At 40.5% G+C, this 22,219-nt stretch overlaps 3 protein-coding genes across 3 annotated transcripts in view; 2 read left to right on the top strand and 1 right to left on the bottom strand.

The window, feature by feature from the left end:
* LOC140946783 (uncharacterized) overlaps positions 1-18,769 on the bottom strand; it is a 130,396-nt gene extending 111,627 nt beyond the window's left edge. Inside the window, exon 1 of the mRNA XM_073395894.1 lies at positions 17,379-18,769. Coding sequence (XP_073251995.1) covers positions 17,407-18,504 — 1,098 coding nt within the window. The 5' untranslated portion in view covers positions 18,505-18,769 and the 3' untranslated portion in view covers positions 17,379-17,406. The remainder of the gene's footprint in view (positions 1-17,378) is intronic.
* The window catches only part of LOC140945411 (uncharacterized), a 249,903-nt gene that overhangs the window by 7,166 nt on the left and 220,518 nt on the right, over positions 1-22,219 (top strand). Inside the window, exon 2 of the mRNA XM_073394440.1 lies at positions 5,288-7,936. Within this exon, the coding sequence (XP_073250541.1) occupies positions 5,288-7,936 (2,649 nt within the window). The remainder of the gene's footprint in view (positions 1-5,287; positions 7,937-22,219) is intronic.
* LOC140946784 (uncharacterized) lies at positions 20,321-21,783 on the top strand. Its single transcript, XM_073395895.1, has one exon. It carries the CDS (start codon positions 20,624-20,626, stop codon positions 21,719-21,721), a length of 1,098 nt encoding a protein of 365 aa, XP_073251996.1. The 5' UTR covers positions 20,321-20,623; the 3' UTR covers positions 21,722-21,783.

Consider the following 22,219-nt stretch of genomic DNA (forward strand, 5'->3'; position numbering starts at 1 on the left):
CACAAACATAAATCATTTCCGTTTTTTTTTCCTTATGTTTGTATTGGAGTCTTCTTCACTTTATTGGAAAGCAAAACATTCCCAAATGTCATTCCTTTTTGCAGGCTGGGTTAATATTGGTGGAATTAGGTTTTCAGAGCCTAAGTGTTATAATACATTTTGGCACCGCCACATTCGATTGCTGGGTTCGTTAAACTTACAAAGCGAAACAGCCGTTGAGGTCTTCATAGCAAATCAGGCGCCACAAACTTCCACGGATAATCCCCGCGATTTCTATTTTCAAACACGCCCTTGACGATCTTAAAAGAGAAAATACAGGACATGGGAACAGGGTAGCCTTTTCCCAAGTTTTAGAGATTTCTAGGCAATACTTGCTCCTTCCAACAATATTTTACAGTTAATGTATCTCTATACACATGTACTATCTCTTTCCATGTTGATTACACCATTTCTCAATGATTTATCAGTTTAGCACTTAAAAGATGACAATACTTTGCCCAACTTCGTTCAATAATTGATTATTACTCACATCTAGGGGCCATTTATGGTTAGAGTTACTTTTCATGGTTGATTATTACATTTATGGGTGATACAGCAAGCCAGCTGGGAGCTGGTGATTTAATTGGTTCGCAATAAACCAGGAAAGGAGTATAATATGATTGCTGCGGAGCGAAGGAAGGGAGCGAGCAGCAACATAATCAGGATTTAAAGGAAATATATAAGGGGCGACGAATTCTCGAATTCATCACTTTTTACCACAATGCATTGCATTTAACCAGAGTGCATTGCGCCACGAACAACTCAAAGAAAAACACGGGAAAGTTCGGTGGGTGAGAGAGTGCATCGTTCGCTGCTCAGAGTTTTCTTTGTGGCAAATTTCCTACAGCACGGTTAGAGGTCTTACCAAATTTTAAGACACGCAGGAGTCTTTCAGATGAGTACGATGGTTAAGGTGTTTCGATACAGTTTTTCAAAGGCCATACCGATATTTTTCAATCGCCTTAAAATTAGTTTTTTCCTTGTCCGATCGCTATAAAATTTTCACCAGTAATTGGCTATGGATTGAAATTTGTGAAAAGTAGTTTTAAGTAAAATCGATATTACTATGACAACAGTAAAGAAAAAATTTTGAAATTGATAAAAGCCGAATTTTGTGTGATCTAGACCTGCTACTGAAAATCCAACACTAGGAACTTAAAGTTTGGTGTTTAGCAAACAATCTCCGTAAGAAGTAAAAAATTCTGTATGTTTGAATTCGAATAAAACGAAAATATATTTCAAACCTTAAATTTTCAATAGCCGTGATAGGTTATGTAATAAAAACGTTATAAATGACTCAAATTATTCTTAAGTAGCGTAAGAATGATGCTTAATATCATGTTTTGATGCTAGGAAATTTTGGTGTACTTTCGTTCATGCGATATTGAAATCTAACCTGTTTTCTCACCATCTGTATAAGTGCAACTTCATTCAGAATTTGGACTTTTAGCGCTTTCTTGTATATCTCCGAAACGACTCGAACGAATTTTTTCAAAATCTCTTCACATAATCTTCATAATGTATATAAAAATGTCCGAAACTTTCATTAAGATTGATTCACTGTAACACCTTGAAATTTCAAGACAAACCTATCCGACGAACCGGTCAAAAATCTGCGCTCCAACATTCACTGTTTTGACGTTATGGTAATTTTTCCAAATTAATGCGGACAATACATATATCCATGACTAGTACATTTCAGTGTGAGTATTGCCAATATTTTACATTCAAAAGATGCGATAAATTCAAACTAAGATGTACTAGTCATGGAGGTATGTATAGTGCGCATTATTCTGGAAAAATTAGCATAACGTCAAAACAGTGAATGTTGTAACGCAGATTTTTGACCGGTTGGTAGGACAGGTTTGTCTTGAAATTTCAAGGTGTTGCAGTGAATCAATCTTAATGAGACTTTCGGACATCTTTATATACATTATGAAGATTATGTGAATAGATTTGAAAAAAATTCGTTCGAGTCGTTTCGGAGATATACAAGAAAGCGCTAAAAGTCCAAATTCTGAATGAAGTTGCACTTATACAGATGGTGAGAAAATAGGTTAGTTTTCAAGATCGCATGAACGAAAGTACACCAAAATTTCCTAGTATCAAAACATGATATTAAGCATCATTCGTACACTACGTAAGAATAATTTGAGTCATTTATAACGTTTTTATTACATAACCTATCACGGCTATTGAAAATTTAAGGTTTGAAATATATTTTCGTTTTATTCGAATTCAAACATACAGAATTTTTTACTTCTTACGGAGATTGTTTGCTAAACACCAAACTTTAAGTTCCTAGTGTTGGACTTTCAGCAGCAGGTCTAGATCACACAAAATTCGGCTTTTATCAATTTCAAAGTTTTTTGTTTACTGTTGTCATAGTAATATCGATTTTACTTAAAACTACATTTTCACAAATTTCAATCCATAGCCAATTACTGGTGAAAATTTTATAGCGATCGGACAAAGTAAAAACTACTTTTAAGGCGATTGAAAAATATCGGTATGGCCTCTGAGAAACTGTATCGAAACACCTTAACTTGGGGATTGGATTTCAATTCAAGAGCCTTTGACTCGTCCAGGTGTTAAACCTGACGAGAAGATGAGCATTTGCTCTTCGACTCCGCAACACGGGGGATATACAAATTCCAGCTTGCTAGAAGGTGATGTGAAAGTGAGAAAATGTCATGCCATGCTATTCTTAAGAAACTGTGTGAGCCGAAAATGGATGTGATTTTGACCATTCGCTTCAAAATAACAGCGGAAATCGAGATAACAAAACATATGTTTTGTGTCCTACTTTGCAGACGAAAACGTGTATCGGCGTTTTGAAAAGCATAATTATGTTCTTTCATTCATTCATTGCCATGGAATATGCGTTTACATTGTTTTTTCACTGTTGAGTAGCTCGGTTAATGCGGCTGGCGATAATCTTGCTGGCGGAAGTTTCATGGAAAAGGAATAAAATCAAGACTTTTCCTACAAAATTACGTAATCAGCTTCTGTGGTGTAGTGGTTAGGTGTAGTCGCGTCGAGCCCAAGGTGCAGGGTTTGAGTCATACCGAATTCATCATTCCTTCTTTCTTTTTTTTCCGCTTTTTGTGTTGTTGTTTTCTATAAATATATAGCTAAATAACTGTTACTTAATAAAGTGCAACAAACAGCAAGAAAAGTATTGTGTTTCCAGAGAAAATATCGTGCACCGTATATTAAATATATGGATAAACAATCTGAAGTTCTATTATTTCCTACAATTTACTGTGGGAAAACCAGAGTTATAACCACTTGATCATTTTCTAAACAACGTTCCCACGAGTTCTTTCTATAGACTGATAGTAAATATTCTAGTACTTTCCAACATGTAGATAGGACATTCAATGTCATTTTCGATTCTTTTAAGTCTCACTGCCTAACTAATGCCAGTATCAACAGAATCTGCCGCAGCAATACTATCTTTTAGATACCCTAGTATATAATGAATATTTAGCAATTATTGAATGAAGAGGAGCAGGATGTGAAGAATTCTACAGATTGGGGAGGAAGTTATCGGCCGAGGTGGATAACATCGTCCAAGACCTTCCGAAAGCCGAATTAAATAATTGCTTCAATAGTCATTCAATATATTTGTAATAACAAGCTTACCTTCTCAAAGACTTGCTTCAAAACTTTGGCCTATTTCTCAGCATGGTTTCGCGATATAACATATGTTTTCCTTGCAGATACTCCTCAAAAGTAGACAACATCCTTCCAGCGATATGTTTAACGTATTCTTGCATTTCTTTTGTTCAGTTAGTTAACAATTCAGCTATTTCGCCTTTGGATAGCCGTGAACGCCATTTTCTGTTTATGGTTAACTCAGGAACAAATTAAAGAGCTAGGCTGCCGCGTCTGGAAAGGAGTTTGATCGACTGTCTATCATAAATTACAGGCCCGTTAAGGAACGAAGTTGAAAGTGACAGGGCACAACTGTTGTGGGCCGAGCCCAAGTTAGAGGGGGGGTCTGGAAGCATGCTTCCCCAGAAAATTCTTAAATCTAGGGGCTCGGAAATGCTTTTCCCTGCGTTATCCACAGGACATTTTAATAAATACGAAAGAAAATGCAAATGGTTAGAATATATTTTACCTATCTCTAATGTTGTCGTTAAGGTACAATGTTAGAGGGAAAAAAATGTAAACAGTGACCCAATGGAGGAAATTACAAGCAATGGACGAGATCAGTAGCCTACATGACGACAGCCGTCTTTCATCGTCGTCCCTGCGAAACATCACTAGTGACGAGGAGCGAGGAGAGACGGCTGTATGCGCTGGCTAAGGACGAGACAGAGCTCAAAAAGACTTGAGGAGGTCAAAAATTAATTAGCCCTAACAACATATTTTATAAAATCGAAAGAAGAATTGGGTTGTGTTATTCATTCAGCATTTTCAACGGTAAAGTGGTGGTCTTCTTTTTTAAAAAATTTTCGCCCAAAAAATGAAGGGCACGGGCACGGGCACTTCATAAGATGTAATGACAAATATTAGAAACAAAAGTTAGACTGGGTAAGTAAAGATATCAAACAGAGTGGGGAATCCGTCAGGAGTAAGAGAGAACCTGGGTTCGCCGATTTTCAAGGCTTGTGACTGAAACAGCTGTATTTTCCAGAATTTTTAACAGTACTGTGTATGATAGTAAATATTAGGTTACAAACTGCTCTGTAAAACTATTTTTTTCATAGATATTCTGCATTTGCAGATTCAACAAGTATAGAATAGGCCAAAGAAATGATAGTCCAACACTTATAATAATGACCTACCCCAGAAAATCTTACACGAAAGCTTGATTATCTTGCCCAAGAAGTTGAACTGTTCATTTAAAAAGACGTTAAGAATCGTGTTTCCACTTTCTTACTCTTAAAATTTTTTTTTCGTCAAGGTCAAGAAAAAAGGGTCATGGACAACATCTCGGAGTTTGTACAGACCATTCATATTGGTGCAGTCGTTGCTACTTTTCTTTTCAACAATGGACGTATTATAAAAGCGGTGGACATCTTTAACGAATGTTTGGTGCTCCTTAACGGTAAAGCCCTAGAGACAATCAAAGAACTTACCACACCACTTGTTATCTATGTATACCATAAACTTCTTGATGGCTATGCTCTTATGCACGATCACACCCGTGCAATAGAATGTGGTAAAAAGCTTCACATGACACTACACAATAGTGATCAAAAAGAAGAAGAAGGGATGATATTACTTAAACTAGCTCACATCTACTATCAAACAAGCAAATACGAGAAAGCAAAAGAGTTTTACGAGAAGGCTCTCAGCATCGCGATTGACGCTGGAAGCAATCATGGGGTTGGAGTATGTTACAGAAATCTAGGAATTGTGTTTGAATCTGTTGGGCAATATACCAAGGCTGAAGAATATCTTCAGAAAGAACTAGTGATAAAAAAAGAAATCGGTGACAAACAAGGAGAAGCGTCCGCTTACGGAAGTCTAGGAACTGTGTTCCAGTGTGTTGGTCAATGTACCAAAGCAGAAGAATACCTTCAAAAAGCACTCTTGATCAGGAAAGAAATCGGTGACACAAAAGGAGAAGCGTCAGACTACGGAAACCTAGGAATTCTGTTTCTAGCTGTTGGTCAATATACCAAGGCAGAAGAATACCTTCAGAAAGCACTCTTGATTAGGAAAGAAATCGGCGACAAAGAAGGAGAAGCATCTGCTAACGGAAATCTGGGAACTGTGTTTTACTCTGTTGGTCAATATACCAAGACTGAAGAATACCTTCAGAGAGCACTAGTGATCAGGAAAGAAATCGGTGACAAAGAAGGAGAAGCATCTGTTTACGGAAATCTGGGAGCTGTGTTTGCATCTGTAGGTCAGTATACCAAGGCAGAAGAATACCTTCAAAAAGCACTAGTGATCAGGAAAGAAATCGGTGACAAAAAAGGAGAAGCCACAGACTATGGAAATCTGGGAGCTGTGTTTAAATCTGTTGGTCAATATACCAAGGCTGAAGAATACCTGCAGAAAGCACTAGTGATCAGGAAAGAAATCGGTGACAAACAAGGAGAAGCGTCTGCTTACGGAAATCTAGGAACTGTGTTCCAATGTGTTGGTCAATATACCAAAGCAGAAGAATACCATCAGAAAGCACTAGTGATCAGGAAAGAAATGGGTGAAAAAAAAGGAGAAGCCACAGACTATGGAAATCTGGGAGCTGTGTTTAAATCTGTTGGTCAATATACCAAGGCTGAGGAATACCTGCAGAAAGCACTCTTGATTAGGAAAGAAATCGGTGACAAAGAAGGAGAAGCATCTGCTAACGGAAATCTAGGAACTGTGTTTTGCTCTGTTGGTCAATATACAAAGGCTGAAGAATACCTTCAGAAAGCACTAGTGATCAGGAAAGAAATCGGTGACAAAAGAGGAGAAGCATCTGTTTACGGAAATCTAGGAGCTGTGTTTACATCTGTTGGTCAATATACCAAGGCTGAAGAATACCTGCAGAAAGCACTAGTGATCAGGAAAGAAATCGGTGACAAACAAGGAGAATCATTTGTTTACGGAAATCTAGGAACTTTGCTCCTATCTGTTGGTCAATATACCAAGGCTGAAGAATACCATCAAAAAGCACTCTTGATCAGGAAAGAAATCGGTGACAAAAAAGGAGAAGCCACAGACTATGGAAATCTGGGAGCTGTGTTTAAATCTGTTGGTCAATATACCAAGGCTGAAGAATACCATCAGAAAGCACTAGTGATCAGGAAAGAAATCGGTGACAAACAAGGAGAAGCATCTGCTTACGGAAATCTAGGAACTGTGTTCCAATGTGTTGGTCAATATACCAAAGCAGAAGAATACCTTCAAAAAGCACTAGTGATCAGGAAAGAAATCGGTGACAAAGAAGGAGAAGCGTCAGACTACGGAAACCTAGGAACTGTGTTTCTAGCTGTTGGCCAATATACCAAAGCAGAAGAATACCATCAGAAAGCACTAGTGATCAGGAAAGAAATCGGTGACAAAAAAGGAGAAGCCACAGACTATGGAAATCTGGGAGCTGTGTTTAAATCTGTTGGTCAATATACCAAGGCTGAAGAATACCTGCAGAAAGCACTCTTGATTAGGCAAGAAATCGGTGACAAAGAAGGAGAAGCATCTGCTAACGGAAATCTAGGAACTGTGCTTTGCTCTGTCGGTCAATATACAAAGGCTGAAGAATACCTTCAGAAAGCACTAGTGATCAAGAAAGAAATCGGTGACAAAGAAGGAGAAGCATCTGTTTACGGAAATCTAGGAGCTGTGTTTACATCTGTTGGTCAATATACCAAGGCTGAAGAATACCTGCAGAAAGCACTAGCGATCAGGAAAGAAATCGGTGACAAACAAGGAGAATCATTTGTTTACGGAAATCTTGGAGCTGTGCTTACATCTGTTGGTCAATATACCAAGGCAGAAGAATACCTTCAAAAAGCTCTAGTGATCAGGGAAGAAATCGGTGACAAAAAAGGAGAAGCGACAGACTACCAAAATCTAGGAACTGTGTTTAAATCTGTTGGTCAATATACCAAGGCTGAAGAATACCATCAGAAAGCACTAGTGATCAGGAGAGAAATCGGTGATAAACAAGGAGAAGCATCTGCTTACGGAAATCTAGGAACTGTGTTCCAATGTGTTGGTCAATATACCAAAGCAGAAGAATACCTTCAAAAAGCACTAGTGATCAAGAAAGAAATCGGTGACAAAAAGGGAGAAGCGTCTGCTTACGGAAATCTAGGAACTTTGTTTAATTCTGTTGGTCAATATACCAAGGCTGAAGAATATCTTCAGAAAGCACTGACCATCAATGAAGAAATCGGAGACAAAAATGGTGTTGGAGCTTCATACTTAAATCTGGGAAAACTTTGTCGAGAATTTCAGCTTCATGCGAAGAGTCAAGAATATGCTAATAAAGCGCTTGAGATAAGTTACGAAATAGGGGACTTTGAAATGCAGTTTAACAGCCACCTTTCCATTGCTCTGAACGCGTTAGTGGCAGGAGGAAGCATAAATGAAATACGGCGAAATCTGTATGAAAGCATTCAGAAGTGCGAAGAAATGCATGATTTTTTAAGAGTGAGAGATCAATTCAAAATTTCTTTTTTTGATGAGCATGTGTCCCCTTACCTTCTTCTTTGTAGGTTGTTGATTGCTACAGGCAGTTATTATGAACCCCTTTACGTTGCCGAGCTTGGACGGTCCAGAGCCCTGACAGACGTACTGTCAGAAAAGTACTCTGTGGATAAAGGGGTATCAGTCAACACACAGTCATGGGTTGGTATTGAGAACATCATGAACAAAAATGCACTTAGTTCTTGTCTTTATGTTTGCTTCTTCGGTGATGATATGTACTTTTGGATCCTCAAGCCAAACAAAATAATAGATTTTCGACAAAAGACACTCCAAGAAAGTGCAGATAAAGTGTTTGGAAATCCGACATTTGGTGGCTCTCTTGATTTACGTCAAGACCAATGCGAAGATCGATCATTGTTTTCATGTGTAAGCTCCCCGCCATCATGCAAGCCGTCTCAGAGTGACAGCTTCGAATCTTTGCGTCTTATAGAAGAAGAGGACGATGAAAATCACGACTCTAAACCTTTAACCCTTTCTGATGGCTACAACATGATAGTCGCTCCTGTAGCTGACTTACTCCAAGAATCAGAAATCATTATTGTACCGGATAACTTGTTGTATCCAATTCCTTTTGCTGCTTTAATGGATGATAATGGAAAGTATTTATCGGATACTTTCAGGATTCGTATTGTCCCTTCCTTGACGACTCTTAAGTTGATTCAGCTCAGTCCAGAAGACTACCATAGTAAAACCGGTGCACTGATCGTAGGAGAGCCAGACGTTAGTGATGTCTACTACCAAGGAAAACTTCTACAGTTAATTCCATTGCCTTGGGCGAGAAAAGAAGCAGAGATGATTGGGCGACTGCTTGGCGTTCAACCGTTACTTGGAAAGGATGCAACTAAGCAGGCAGTCTTGGAAAGCATGCATTCAGTAAGTCTCATTCACCTCGCCGCTCATGGTTACGCCGAACGGGGAGAAATAGCTCTTTCCCCTGTAAGCTCCTGCGGAACTCCACACGAACAACACTACTTGTTGACGATGGCTGAAATTTCACAAGTTCGACTAACAGCCAAGCTGGTTGTCCTTAGCTGCTGTCATAGTGCAAGTGGTCAGATAAGGGCTGAGGGAATTGTTGGAATCGCTCGAGCATTTCTAGCATCGGGTGCACGCGCCGTGTTGGCGGCACTGTGGGCTGTAGAGGACGAAGCTACCATGTGGTTTATGGATCGTTTTTACGAGCACCTTGTTCGTGGTGAAAGCGCCAGTGAATCTCTTCGCCAGGCCATGAAGTCGATGAGAGAGACTCGCTTTTCTGACGTCATGCAGTGGGCACCCTTTATGCTGATTGGAGATGATGTAACATTCAAAGGTTTGTATTTGATATAATTTTTAGGTTTTTCTAGCTGTTTTTAGTCAGAATATGTGAAATTAAGGTTCCTGAAAACGCATTATTTTGAAAAATAGTAATGAGGGAGTTAAACTGAGTTTTGTTAGTTTCGTTATTTATTGTTTTTTTCCACCCTGTTTATGAAAGTGGCTGTTCATGAAAGTGAGGCTACTGAAGAGAAGGCCGAATTTTATTTTCCGATTTTCTTGGAATATTTCGTAAAGCATGCCTGCTCGGATCTAAAATAGCTAACTAAAATGAAAATGTTGAAAACGATAGTTGAGATTCCAAAGAGCATACGAAAACAAGTTAGGTTATAGAGAAGAGAAGTAAGTGGCTGTCAAACAAACATTTTCTTAAGGTTGTACCTGATGAAAGAAAAACGTCCAGGCTCCGCCCCCCTTTTCGCGTTCATATTTTGCACCCCTTTCACCGCGTCATCCCTACTATCTGAGAGCCTGGAACAGGCTATAAAAAACGCGGTATGTATTTTCTAGTCTTAAAACAGATTGATCCTCAGGAAACCAGAGACAGCTCAGAGGGTATACGCACTAATTATCGGTGGGGGAGAGTTTAAAAGCAGACGGGAAGATTCCCTGGGCATTTAATCTAGCCCAAGCAGCTGCAGGAGAATTTACTGTTTGTTATACAGATATTTTTCTGGCAAATGAGCTAAAGGCGTTTCGTTTTCGTGTGTTTTTAAAAGGGGGGTTTTTGTCATCTTTCGCCTCTTTTATATGATGCTTGTTCCGCGGAGAAGGCGCAAGATTTTATATGCCCCCAAGAAAGTATTTCATTAGATTCAGTTGGGTTCTACAATACGTTTCCCTTTAGTACTCTTCGTGGTCGCGATTTTGCACCAGAGGAGATGGCTGATATTTTGGTCAACCATTGCACGGGCTGCTCGGGCTACAAGGGATCAGCTTGGTTGGCTCGATATAAATCTCCTGCTTCAAGATATAGTCTGATTAAAATACAAACAGCAAAGGAAGGAAACTAAAATAAAGTAGAATATTCTCACTGCATTCGATTGGTCCTTGACGCGAGAATTAAGTAAAGCCATTAAATTCCGTCGTGTTGGTCGTGCGCCCTCGTGGTGTGTACATTGCGGCCCTTGGTTAGAATTGATTAGTTTTTGCCTGCCTCTTGGCTAGTTCAACGGGGTGCAGTGGAAGTGACTTAGAAGTTTCGTCCCTCCCACCTACCCTGATGGCGGTTGACGTCGCTTACCCTCATTATTCGGCATCCCTATTGTCCTGGTAGTCGCGGTTGCCTCCTATAACTTAGTTCCCCGTGTCGGAACAATAGGTATGCAGTGCGAATGTTATACGAATCGCATTTAAGCTGAAAGTGATTCAATACTTTACTGAATTCTTAGCATGTAAATGATTTCCTCAAAGTGTAAAGGTTTTGCTATTTGTTTGACTTTGAAACCTCTGTGTTAGAGATATTCAGGTAAAGCATTTAGCTCAGCGAGCGACAGAAGCATGTTGATCGATGGCTAGAATAAAACGTGTAAAGAATACATACGAAAGGGAACCGTGATGATTAGTTTTTCTATTTGCAGGTGCATTTGATAAGAGCAGTTCGAAAGATGGCGAAGGTGCAACGGAAACAAAGAGCTTGTAAACTGAGAGCAAACATGTCCTTTAAATTGACAACTAATGTCACAGTTGTACATAAATGTATATACCTATGATCTCAATGAACTAGTCTTGTCTGAGACCTCAAAGTGAACAGGCGATAATTGTAGTTTTTAAAGCAGGCGTCATTTTGAAGCTTGAGCTGAGCGCGGAGCACAGGGAGAAAGCGGGAGGGGTAGGCAGGACCAGTTAGTCGTCCTTATAGTGGAGACTTCAAAGTTGTTTAGACCTTCTGAACCTACGTCTAGTACATTAGTCAGGACTTCTTTCGTTCTACGTCACTTCTGCTACTCTCGTCAATCTTGCTCTTCACGCTTGCTTCAAATGAACTCAATCACTTATACATGTCTAACATGAACACGAATATTACGGCTGATTTACAATGACGCGTTTTTGGCTTAGCACGTTAACGCACGTAAATTTTAATCGCGTAAATAAAATAGAGGCAAGACATAAAGTGTTGAGATTAAACGTGAAGTTGAGCGAGGTTCTATTTTTTACGCTTACGTGCAGCCTTTCATACATTGCCTCTATTTTCTTTGCGAATGTAAATTTTACGCTCCTACGCACAAGACAGTGGAAATCAACCCTTACATTGGTTTGATAAACTTTGTAAATGTACCGATCTCGACGAACGAGATGAAATGCCAAATAGATATCTAAGCTAAGAAAGGGACGCAAGTGTTCTCTGGAATTAAGTGCTCTTTGCTATGGGCACCCAACGACGGTGGTTTCCTCTTAAATACATCGAAAACACTTTTTAGGCTATCCAAAGTGCTTTTTTAATAGATCTCTAGAAACACATTCTATATCTTCTCGGTCATCCTAGAGGCGCTTGAGTCTTTTCGACATTACAAGGGCTTTTGTATTATTGTCCCCAAAATTAGCTGTCCTCAAATGATAGAAAATTCTAGGCTATGTTTGCTTTTCCGGACAGAAAACGGTCGTTGGGTGCCCCTGATTTGCGTCAATACGACATTAACGGTATTGCTTTTAAGCTTTTTTTTAACAGTGGCCGATCCAGACCTTCAGATAATGAGGGGGGGGGGGCAGTCATCTAGACCCTGAGATAAGGGGGGGCCCGGTCCCCCCCCCAAAAAAAAAATTTTTTAGCCCTTCGGGCCTCATTTTGGTCGGAAAATAAGGGGGGGCATGGGCCCCCAGGGCCCCTCCCCTGGATTCGCCACTGCACAATGTTTCATTGTCTTAGAGTAGTGACAGTGTTTAGCGGAAAGTTCTAAAACAATTCAGCATGATGGTGAGTCTTAGAGGCCTCAAACGGAAAAAGTGAATAAACATGTTTGTGTCCTCTAAGACTCGCCATCATCATATCGAAAGACCCCCCATTTAACTGATAAGACTTAACAACTCACGCGATGTACGAAATTGTATTCTCCCGTTTTGAATCAGGCGTTTTCCAATCCTCTGCCCTGCCCTGTCATACCTGCTAGGGCTGATCTTCTTTTCTTTTTTTTTTTTCAAACGTAAACTGACACCATTGAATGGGTGGGTGCTCACTAGAATTTAGAAGTAGGGATTTATCTGAGTTGGTCCTCTTACAGCATTATGAACCCGGTTCAGTTTTGAAACGGACTTGAGATCTTTAGAATGTCGGCAAATTCTAAAGTCTTTCCAGGTATGTCATTCTGGTTTCTTTAGAAAGGAGCCGGCCTATCAATCAGTACAGCGTCTTTGTGTAATTTGTTAGCTTATTTCCATTAGAATTTTACGCCTCTGACTAGAGGACTGTCATAAATAGTGTAGGTTACCTGTTTTCTGAGCTAAAGCGCTCATCAAATAACTTTGTTTTCAAGAGAAGAGGCTAGTTAGTGAACAAGGTTAGTTATTTGTTGCTCAAAATATCTGAAAGTTTAAAAAATAGAAAATCTAAACGCCGTAACTATTCTTCAGTAAGACGATGTGACTTTCAGTTTCCAGTAATGAGTCACATAATAACAACAAAACATGACCAGCTACAATATTTTAACCTGATTCTGTCAGGACTTGTCGTTAGTGTTCCCCGTGGAATGGTGGGATGGAACGCTGGATGTAAAATCTAGTAGAGGGACTAGTACTGATTCCTCCGGGATCCGTCCCCAGTCGTCTCACAAGTCTCTCCCCAGCTCCCTCTGAGAGAGTTTAATTATTAAAGAGAGAATCGCGCAGGAAATACGCGCATGAGAGCTGGGAAGGAAGAAGCGGGAAGACGATGACCTATTCAATTAGACAATGACCTTTGGCAATCACATTTTGTCGAGTTCGAGTGCCAATCTCCCGCGGCCGATTCGCGACCGCGTATGAATGATGGGGAGGGGATCACTAAGGACAAGCCTCCACAGCGGTCAAACGAGAAAAATTTGGAAACCTAAGCAAAGTATTGTAACTTTGAAATCAGCCTTGCTTCTTTCCGTTGTTCAGATATTTTAATTTATAGCTGATTAGATCCTCTATTTGGATCCGGTGCTTCTATTTTGTAACGTTGGTCCTTGGAAGCATACAACATATAAGTACCAATGCGCTGTTGATTTACTAACTGTTTTGTAAGTTTAATTAAAACGTTAGAGGTGTTTAAGAACTTAAACAGGTGATACTGTCCGTCAGCAAAATTTACTCCAGTGCAAAGCGTTTTCAACGGAAGCAAGCTCAATATTTTGCGAAAAAATGAAAACTTTGTTAAATTGAGTGGTCATTTTGTACATCCTTGCCCATGTTTCCATTTAATGACGAACGACATCCCAGACGAAAGTCATACGTCGCAAAATTAACACGATAACTCAAAATAACCGCCATTTTTTGTGCGGGCATGAACGCGCGCGCAACAACAACATGGGCTCAAAAAAACCTCAGAACAAATGTTGTGACTGTTTGTCCGAGGAATAAACGTCAAGCAAACTCTTGGAGATTCAAGACTAACAGCTCCATTTGCTTGTGTTTTTGAACGCCTCAGTTAAATAGTTAGCAGGGAGACTGATGGGAACGCTGAATGTGAAATCTGGTGGAGGGACTGATTACCAGTCCCATTCGCCTAACTTGTCTCTCTATTTTATTAAATATTAACGGAGGAAGCGCATAGGATATGCGCACGAGGAAAGATGGGAAATAAATATTTCCTCTCTCTTTCCCCTTCATCGAATTTCCGTGCCAGCCCCCCACAGGTCGATAATGCAATGACTTTTTAACAAGATCACATTTTTCCGCGCATGATGAGAGCTAAGGAAAACGCGTTTTGGAGCGACACACGTCAACCCATCTCCCAGAATGAGATGATGCATCCGGGACCTTTTAGCCAGTCAAACAAAAGGTAAAACAGCCGAAAATAGGTTAGCAGAACCTACATCAGGCGTGTTAGGGATGCACGTCAACCCAGAGGGGCTAGGTGCTGGGCCTTTTCCCTATGCCTTAACGCGAACAAATTTGTACTACTAAGTATCCCTACTCCTATGACGATTTGTCTGAAAACATTGGCAAAACGGCTGGACAAGAAAGCAAAAAGGTACACATCTAGTTGGCGTCGGTCGATCGCTTGTCTCTCTCTTTTATTTAATATTAACGACGGAAGCGCATAGGATATATGCACGGATGAAGATGGGGAATGAATAGTTCTTCTCTCTTTCCTCTTCACCGAATTTCCGTGCCAATCTCTCCCTGGCCGATAGTGCAATGACTATTAACAAGATCACATTTTTTTCCGCGTATTTTGAGAGCTAAAGCAAACGCGTTTTTGAGCGACGCCAACAAGAATGAGACGACAAACATCCGGGACCTTTTCAGCCTTAAGCGCGAAAGTTCAAGTTTATTTTTAACTCCAGTGGGTCAGACAAAAGAGAAAATGGCCGAAAATCGGCTGCCAGCACCTACATCAGGCGAGTTTTCGACGCACGTCAATCCTAGCGGGGCTAGGTGAGGCCTTTTCCCCCTACCCTAACGCAAACAAATTTGCACTGCTTAGTGTCTCTACACTTGTGACGATTTGTCTAAAAACATGAGCAAAATCGCTGGGCAAGAAAGCAAAAAGGTACACATCGAGTTGCCGTCGGTCGATCCCAAGAAACGCTTGTGCTTGCCTTCAGACGACTTCAAAAAGAACAAACTTGTGGCGTGGTGGGCGCGGTAGGCGAGTGTGTCACATAGACCCGCATACTGTTTGACCACATTTTGATGTCTTGTTTGATCTATAACTGAAAAGACGCAAGAGATAAGACAACTTCTGAAGTCAATTCTTATTAACGACGATACGTTTTCTACGTGAGTAAGCATGCTGATGAAGTCAGATGTAAACAAAATGGGTCGGTTATTATAATCAACTCTAACTTAGACCGCGGTTTAGGAAGTCTTTGGAACTCAAGATCTCTTCCTTAGTGGGTTATTTTAAGAAGACAAATTCTTTTCTAGTCTACGCCATTTGCTTTCTCGAAACTGTTCACGAAACATGGTGTTAACATAAAAGCGTTCGGCAACTGAAAATCGCTTAGAACGCGGTTTTGTCAAACACTGGCTAAACTCCGTTTAAATAACTGACCCAATGTGTGTTGAAAAATGGAAGGAATTTTTTGGTGGAATTTTTTGCTCCAACTCCTCGGACGAAGGCACTGTCACAAGCCAAAAGGGAATCTCTTTTTCGAGCTTTTCGGTTGCTTAATATGTGAAAAATCTCATCCTCAAAAACCGAGGGGCAGTCTTGAAGCCGTGCTTGAAAACTTTTGTGGTCTCTTTTCTCCACTGAGACCCAACGGAATGCACTGAATTTCTGAGAATGCATGTTGGACAGGTTAGCCAGAGATTCCATCGGCCTAAACCCCCTTGGACACCATATGAAGCTTACACACTCAGTATAGTATTCTTTATTGCTTCCTACTGGTCCATGAAATTTGTAGTAAGTCTGTCAAAATTTCTGCTCAGCAAATGTTCATGAAAGTGTTAAAGTTTCTTCAGTTTTTAAGGAAAAACAATTTCCGAGTAGCGCGAGTAAGAATCGAACGCGAATCGTGAAATATGCAGTCCACCACCCATACCACACTACGCCACTGAGGATTCACTGCTGAGAAAAGGTTTGATTTGAGGTCATTTGAAGGTATCTTAAAGCAAGCCTAATCCTAACTGGAAGCAAACCGTTTTGATTCAGTGCTTAACGTTAATCACTAATTTCAGTTCTTAACGCTAATTAGTATTGTCAGTGCTTAACCCAAATCACTATAGTCATGCAGTGCTGGAAACTGGACAAAAAAATTAAAGCAAAAAAAAAACATTTGTGACGTAAGCAACGTGTCTGTACTTTAACGACCAATTAAGCCAAACGTGCACTAAGTATATTGTGTTAAGTACCTAAAAACGTAAACTAAGTAAAAAAAATAGATGTTAAATAGATAGTCAGAGCTCGAAACTGGACAAAACAAATTAAAGAAAGAAAATCTTTTCTGTGACGTAAGTCACGAGTCTGTACTTTAACGATCAATTAACCGGAAATCTTTGTTCCTGACAATGATTTTGAGCCCCTGTGAGTCTGTACTCCTTCACTTCACCTCAGTTCAGTTTTATTTAGCCAAAGTAAGTTACAACGCAAGAATACATATAAGAATGGTAAGTTGGCAAGAGAGCCCAGAAGGCTTATGAAGCCTTTGGCTCCCCAGTCACAGAAAATAAGTAAAATGAAATTCGCGGAGTAATGCATTAAAAATACATGTAGTAACGAAAAACTAAACAAAGACTAATTTAAGTTAAGAATTCAGTGACAGGAAAGAAGAAAGTTTTTAACTCTGGATTGGAACAAATATAAGAAGGGGGCATCACAAATGAAAGCAATCAGCTTATTAAAGAAGGCAGCACCTTAATAGAAAACAGAAAACTTTCTCATGTTGGTACGGCAGAAAGGAATATAAAATCTATTTGAACTACGCGTGCTATAACCATGAACTTGATTAGTACGTAAAATGGATCCGGAAAAGCTGGAAGGAATTGAGGTATTTTTGAAAGAAAACATAAATTTCGCGAGATGCAAAGAATAGATGTCTTCTAACTTAAGGATCATAAGATTCTTAAATAGTGGATCAGTGTGAGCGTCAAAGCCCTTCTCGCTGATAACTCTAACAATGCGGTTTGCAATAAGACTAGGCGCCTAAGGTGAGTAGGGTATGTCGAACTCCATACTAGAATGCAATATTCAAGATAAGAATAGACACGTGCGTAAAGTACACAAAGCTGTCCACCTGTCTTTTAGATTATTTCTTTTCTTTTTTAAAAACATTCATCCTTATGATTCAGCAAGTCACCTCCATTAATTTTCAGACCGTTTATCTGAAGATATTCTTTATCCAAAATCTGTAAAGTAACATACTGCGCTAGTGTAGGCCTATCAAAAACGATGGTATGTCCCTCGCTAACAAATCCTCTTGCTGGTCCTTCAAAGTGCCCACACTGATTGTTAACCTGAAGTTTTTTGTTGCTATGGTATCCTCTGTCACGTGCTGTGAACCCATCAGGCACAGGTGTCATTCCAGCTCTGACTTCTACATTCCTTAGTCTTGCCCAACAGCCATTTTTACGATTGATAATGGTCACGGACGAAATCAAGACTGGAGAAGGAAATCTCACTTCCAGCCACGGGTGCATCTCGACGTCGGAGTGAAAGTAGAAAAAGTCGTTATCCGAAACTTCGCCATCAATTGCAAATTTGGGCCCCCAATTATGTAAATTCGTCCAGTATACTGAAGATCCTCGAGCTTCGAAACCCATTTCATCGTTCGGCGCTGTCAGCCACTGCTTTATCAGACTGAATTTCCATTGCACCTGTGTCATAATCGTGACTTGCTCTTGCTGCAAACGGACAGCGTCATTTATCATGTCCTTGGAGAAGGTATCCAGACTATTGATATTCTGAGGCCCAAGGTTTTTAACGCCTGCTTCGATTAGCTCTTTTATTTCCAGTTTGTAACCAAGCCCAATCACGTGGCCATAATTCGACTGATCAATGTGCTTGATGATGTAATCTATGCAAATGCCATGCACATCCGTCAGATTGATGAAGTCGGCAAACATCAGAACATTTTCAACATTCTCTTCCGTGAGGTTCACGTTTTGAGTGTACAAATATTCAATACAGTTCTTGATTTCGTCATTCGAAAAGCTTGCAAAGGTAGTTTCACCGCAGTTAGAATCGAAGCGGAATAAACCTGCGAAATAGTCGCTTTGCGAAGCAAGAATAAACTTGTGGGATTTAACCTCGACGCCATCTTTGTCTCGGATAGTAAAGTCGTAAAATTGCTCTTCTTCCCTTTTGTTGTGATACGCTCTTACGTTGTTACAGAAGTTCGTGTGACGAGCACTTTCTGTCATTGTCACTTAGAATATTAGAAGCTATGGAAGAACACGAACGCAATTTTGTCGTTTCAGCAATCGACATTTAGATCGACATGAAGATTCTTCCTGAGTTCACCTTTACAAGTACTGTACTCGACATAAACTGTCACCAAATTGTTTGCTCAAAGTCAATAAGAGCAACAACAACAGCAGTCTCTCTGAAACGCTGAACTGGCGTGATTTCAAAACCAGAAGATTCTGGGCCGCGGGGACAATCAGTTCAATACGATTACCTTCAGGTACGAGACGAGATCGTCGAGATCGAGTCTTTTGCGTTACGGGCTGCCATCTTGCATGAGTGTCAAAACTACTTAGGGGGCGGGGGGCTGTTTGGGAGGAAGCGAGAAAAATAGATTTTTTTTTTCTCGCCCCCTCCCCCTACAGCTATAATCCCCGACGCCGGCCCCCTCGGTACATTTGAAAATCAAGATGGCCGTCATTAACGGTAAGACGCGCTATATCTCCTCGATCTCACGAAAAAATAGGGGACTGTGAACAGTCTAGTCACGTACTTTATCAAACTGGTTTGACAATTTCTATTTTTAGAACATGGAAATGTTTTTGCTGTTGTCATTATTTTTCCTGTTCTCAACATGCGGATCAATATGTGCAGCGCCATCACATTTCTTAAAAAAAAAAGGAAAGCCCTAATAACTTTCACTTTCCAGTGCTGCATACTGAACATTACTACGGCTACAACTGATAATCCTCTCTCCCCTCACCTTCCAACAGCAAAATATTTACTTGTGCGTTTTTAGACGCCTTAGTGACTGAAAGAGAAATAGTGTAAAGGGGGAATCAGGGCGCATGTTGAGATCACTGAAAGCGGAATTAGGTGCAGGAAGGCAAAGACAACCACGTCTCCAGAACGTTCCCTTCAAAAAGCAAAGCCATTTTTAGGCAACGCACGTCAACCGAAAGTGGAGTTTTTGCATTCTTGGGCGATAGTTTTGCCCAAATTTCAGGGCAAATAATCGTCTCTAGCTGAGTACCAAAAACGAGAAGTCCAAAGACTACTACAAAGCTGAGCAGGAGAACGTAATTGTTTTTTCACAACAATATTTCGGCTGGCCATACCAGCCTTCTTCAGGTTTACAGTAGCACACAAAGGGAAAAGAGAATAGGCCTCACTCCCAGTTAAAATACGTTGCTTAATGAAAAGACTCCCGGAAAACGCCCTAGGAACGAAGCTCGGGCACTGGGCAACGGCAAGTGCTCGTGGGGCCCCAGGGAGTACTCAACAAATGTTTATCAGGGGAGGACACGCCTCGAGGTCCAACCAGCTTATCCTTTTATATACAATTTTTCACGAAAAAGAACCTCTTTCGTATACCTTCCATTGACAAATGGTACCCCTTTCACGTACCTTGTTTAGAACTTTGCATCTCTTTTAACTGCTGTAAATACACTGCCTTTTGAATAGGAATCAACCGCAAAAACAGAACGTTTTCTCGAGTCTATAAAGCCATAAAATTCATCTGTAAGCCCTTCTGGGCCCTTTCAGAGACCCGGATGACAGATTTCCCTACCCTTTCGTATACTTCAATTAGTGAAATCCCTACCCTGAAACCTGAAAAAGATACCCCTTTCGGGTGGAGCCTCTCCGTAAAGGCCATTTTAGGGAGTACCCCGCTACTGAGAGCGAACCCCAACACCCTTTCGTATTTAACGGTCACTGGTTGTTAAATTAAAGGAGAACTCTGCTGAGTTGTAGAAAACCGATCGGAAAAGGCAATTGCAAACGCTTGCAGAGTACAAATCCTGGGTCACGCATTCCCACTTCCTCCTTGCCATTTTCGGTAAATATCATATAGAGTCTGTACGTAACGTTGTGAGAAGGCGTAGTGCGACACCAAAACACGACCAACAAATCGCGAGTTGTTGCTAAATGAAAATGTCCAGTGTCATTGTAACACCGTGGCTGTTGAAACTTTATTTCATTCGGGACTGTGGAGCACTTCCATATTAGCTTCTATATAAAGTAGACAATGCTGACACGATAACACTCATCGTGCACTCCTCGAGTGAGATGGATTATTTTCTTATTTTACAGCTGTTTTAGAGTGCTCTTCATAGTAAAGAACTCAAACAAGAAATGATGGAAGAACGAAGGAACTATTCGAGTTTCTGTAACAATATAAGACGATATCACGGGAAAAAGCATCAGCAACAGTTTTATGACTTCACTATCAGAGACAAAGATGGCGTCGAGGTTAAATCCCACAAATTTATTCTTGCTTCACAGTGCAGTTACTTTGCGGGTTTATTCCGCATACATCCAAACTCCAGTGAGACTACCTTTACGGATTTTTCGCTTGACGAGATCAAGATGTGCATTGAATATCTGTATACATACAAAGTGAAACTCACCGGTAAGAACGTTCAAAATGTGCTATTATTTGCCGACTACATCAATCTAACAGACGTGCGCGAAATTTGCATAAACTACATCATCAAATACATCGACCGGTCGAATTGCGCCCAGGTAATAGAGCTTGGTTACTCACTGGGAATAGAAGAATTCGTTGAAGCAGGGAACGAATTCGCGAAGAAAAACCTCATAAAACCTATACGTGATCTCGATGAAGAGACGATCGTCAAGGCTGCGTGTATGCAGCAAGAACGCGTGACGATCATGACCCGGAAGCAATGGTACCTAAACCTAATGAAGCAGTGGCTGACAGCGCCACACGATGTTTCGGGCTTTCATGCTCGTGGATCTTCAGTATTCAACAATGACTTGGACAAATGGGCACCGAAATTTGCGATAGATGGTAAAGTGTCAGAATGTGACATCTTTTATTTCCACTCCCAACTTGAGATGCATCCGTGGCTTGAAGTGAAGTTTCCCTCTCCCGTGCTGATCTCTTCAGTGACAATTTTCAACCGAAAAAACAGCTGTTGGGCAAGACTAAGAAATGTGGAGGTCAGAGCTGGAATGATGCCTGTCCCTGACGGATTCACAGCCTATGATAGAGGAAACCATAGCAAAAAACGTATTGACATCAACTCTCAATGTGGATTTTTTGCAGGGCCACCAAAGTCATTTATATGCACAGGGCATGGCATCAAGTTCGAAAAGCCTACGCTTGCTCAGTACATTACTCTGCAGATTTTAGGGGAGGGGGTTCTCCAGATTAATGGACTTAAAATAAACGGGGGTGACCTATTGAATTATGAGTGTGCGTTCTGACGCATGTCAAACTTGCCAAATGGCTTGCATAGCTTCACATACACTCGTAACAATGTCTAAAATATCGAAAATTATGCTTTTGCAGCATCTTTCTCAATTTCATCAAATGGAACAGTAACTGGTCCAAGCAGTAACTTTTCTCTCATGACTGTCCTGTAGCTCAGTGGTACTCAGTAGAGCATCTGAACTATACTAACCAGACTGTCATGACAGGTTTGACTCGTATTGGGAGTACTCGCATTTTTGTCCTGGGGGGGGGGGGGGGGGGTACTCCCCTATATAAGCCATATGTGTATGTGCTGTCCTAAAGGGCAGGATTTTTTTGCTGTTTTGGTCTGATGACGGGAATAGACTTTCCTCAGTTTTGTTCTAGAATCTGGTGTGGTTGTCAAGGGAACTACAGAATTGTACGAACGTATTTATTGTTTCAATTCCAAATGAGTTTTTTGAGGCTGCTAATCTAAGTAATGATGCCATAATTTCTAAACGACCGGGTCT

Source organism: Porites lutea, chromosome 8 (genome assembly GCF_958299795.1).
Source record: "Porites lutea chromosome 8, jaPorLute2.1, whole genome shotgun sequence".
Taxonomy (NCBI): Eukaryota; Metazoa; Cnidaria; class Anthozoa; order Scleractinia; family Poritidae; genus Porites; species Porites lutea.

Excerpts from the sequence above, each read along its gene's own strand:
- LOC140946784 (XM_073395895.1), top strand. The coding sequence starts at position 20,624 with ATGATGGAAGAACGAAGGAACTATTCGAGTTTCTGTAACAATATAAGA.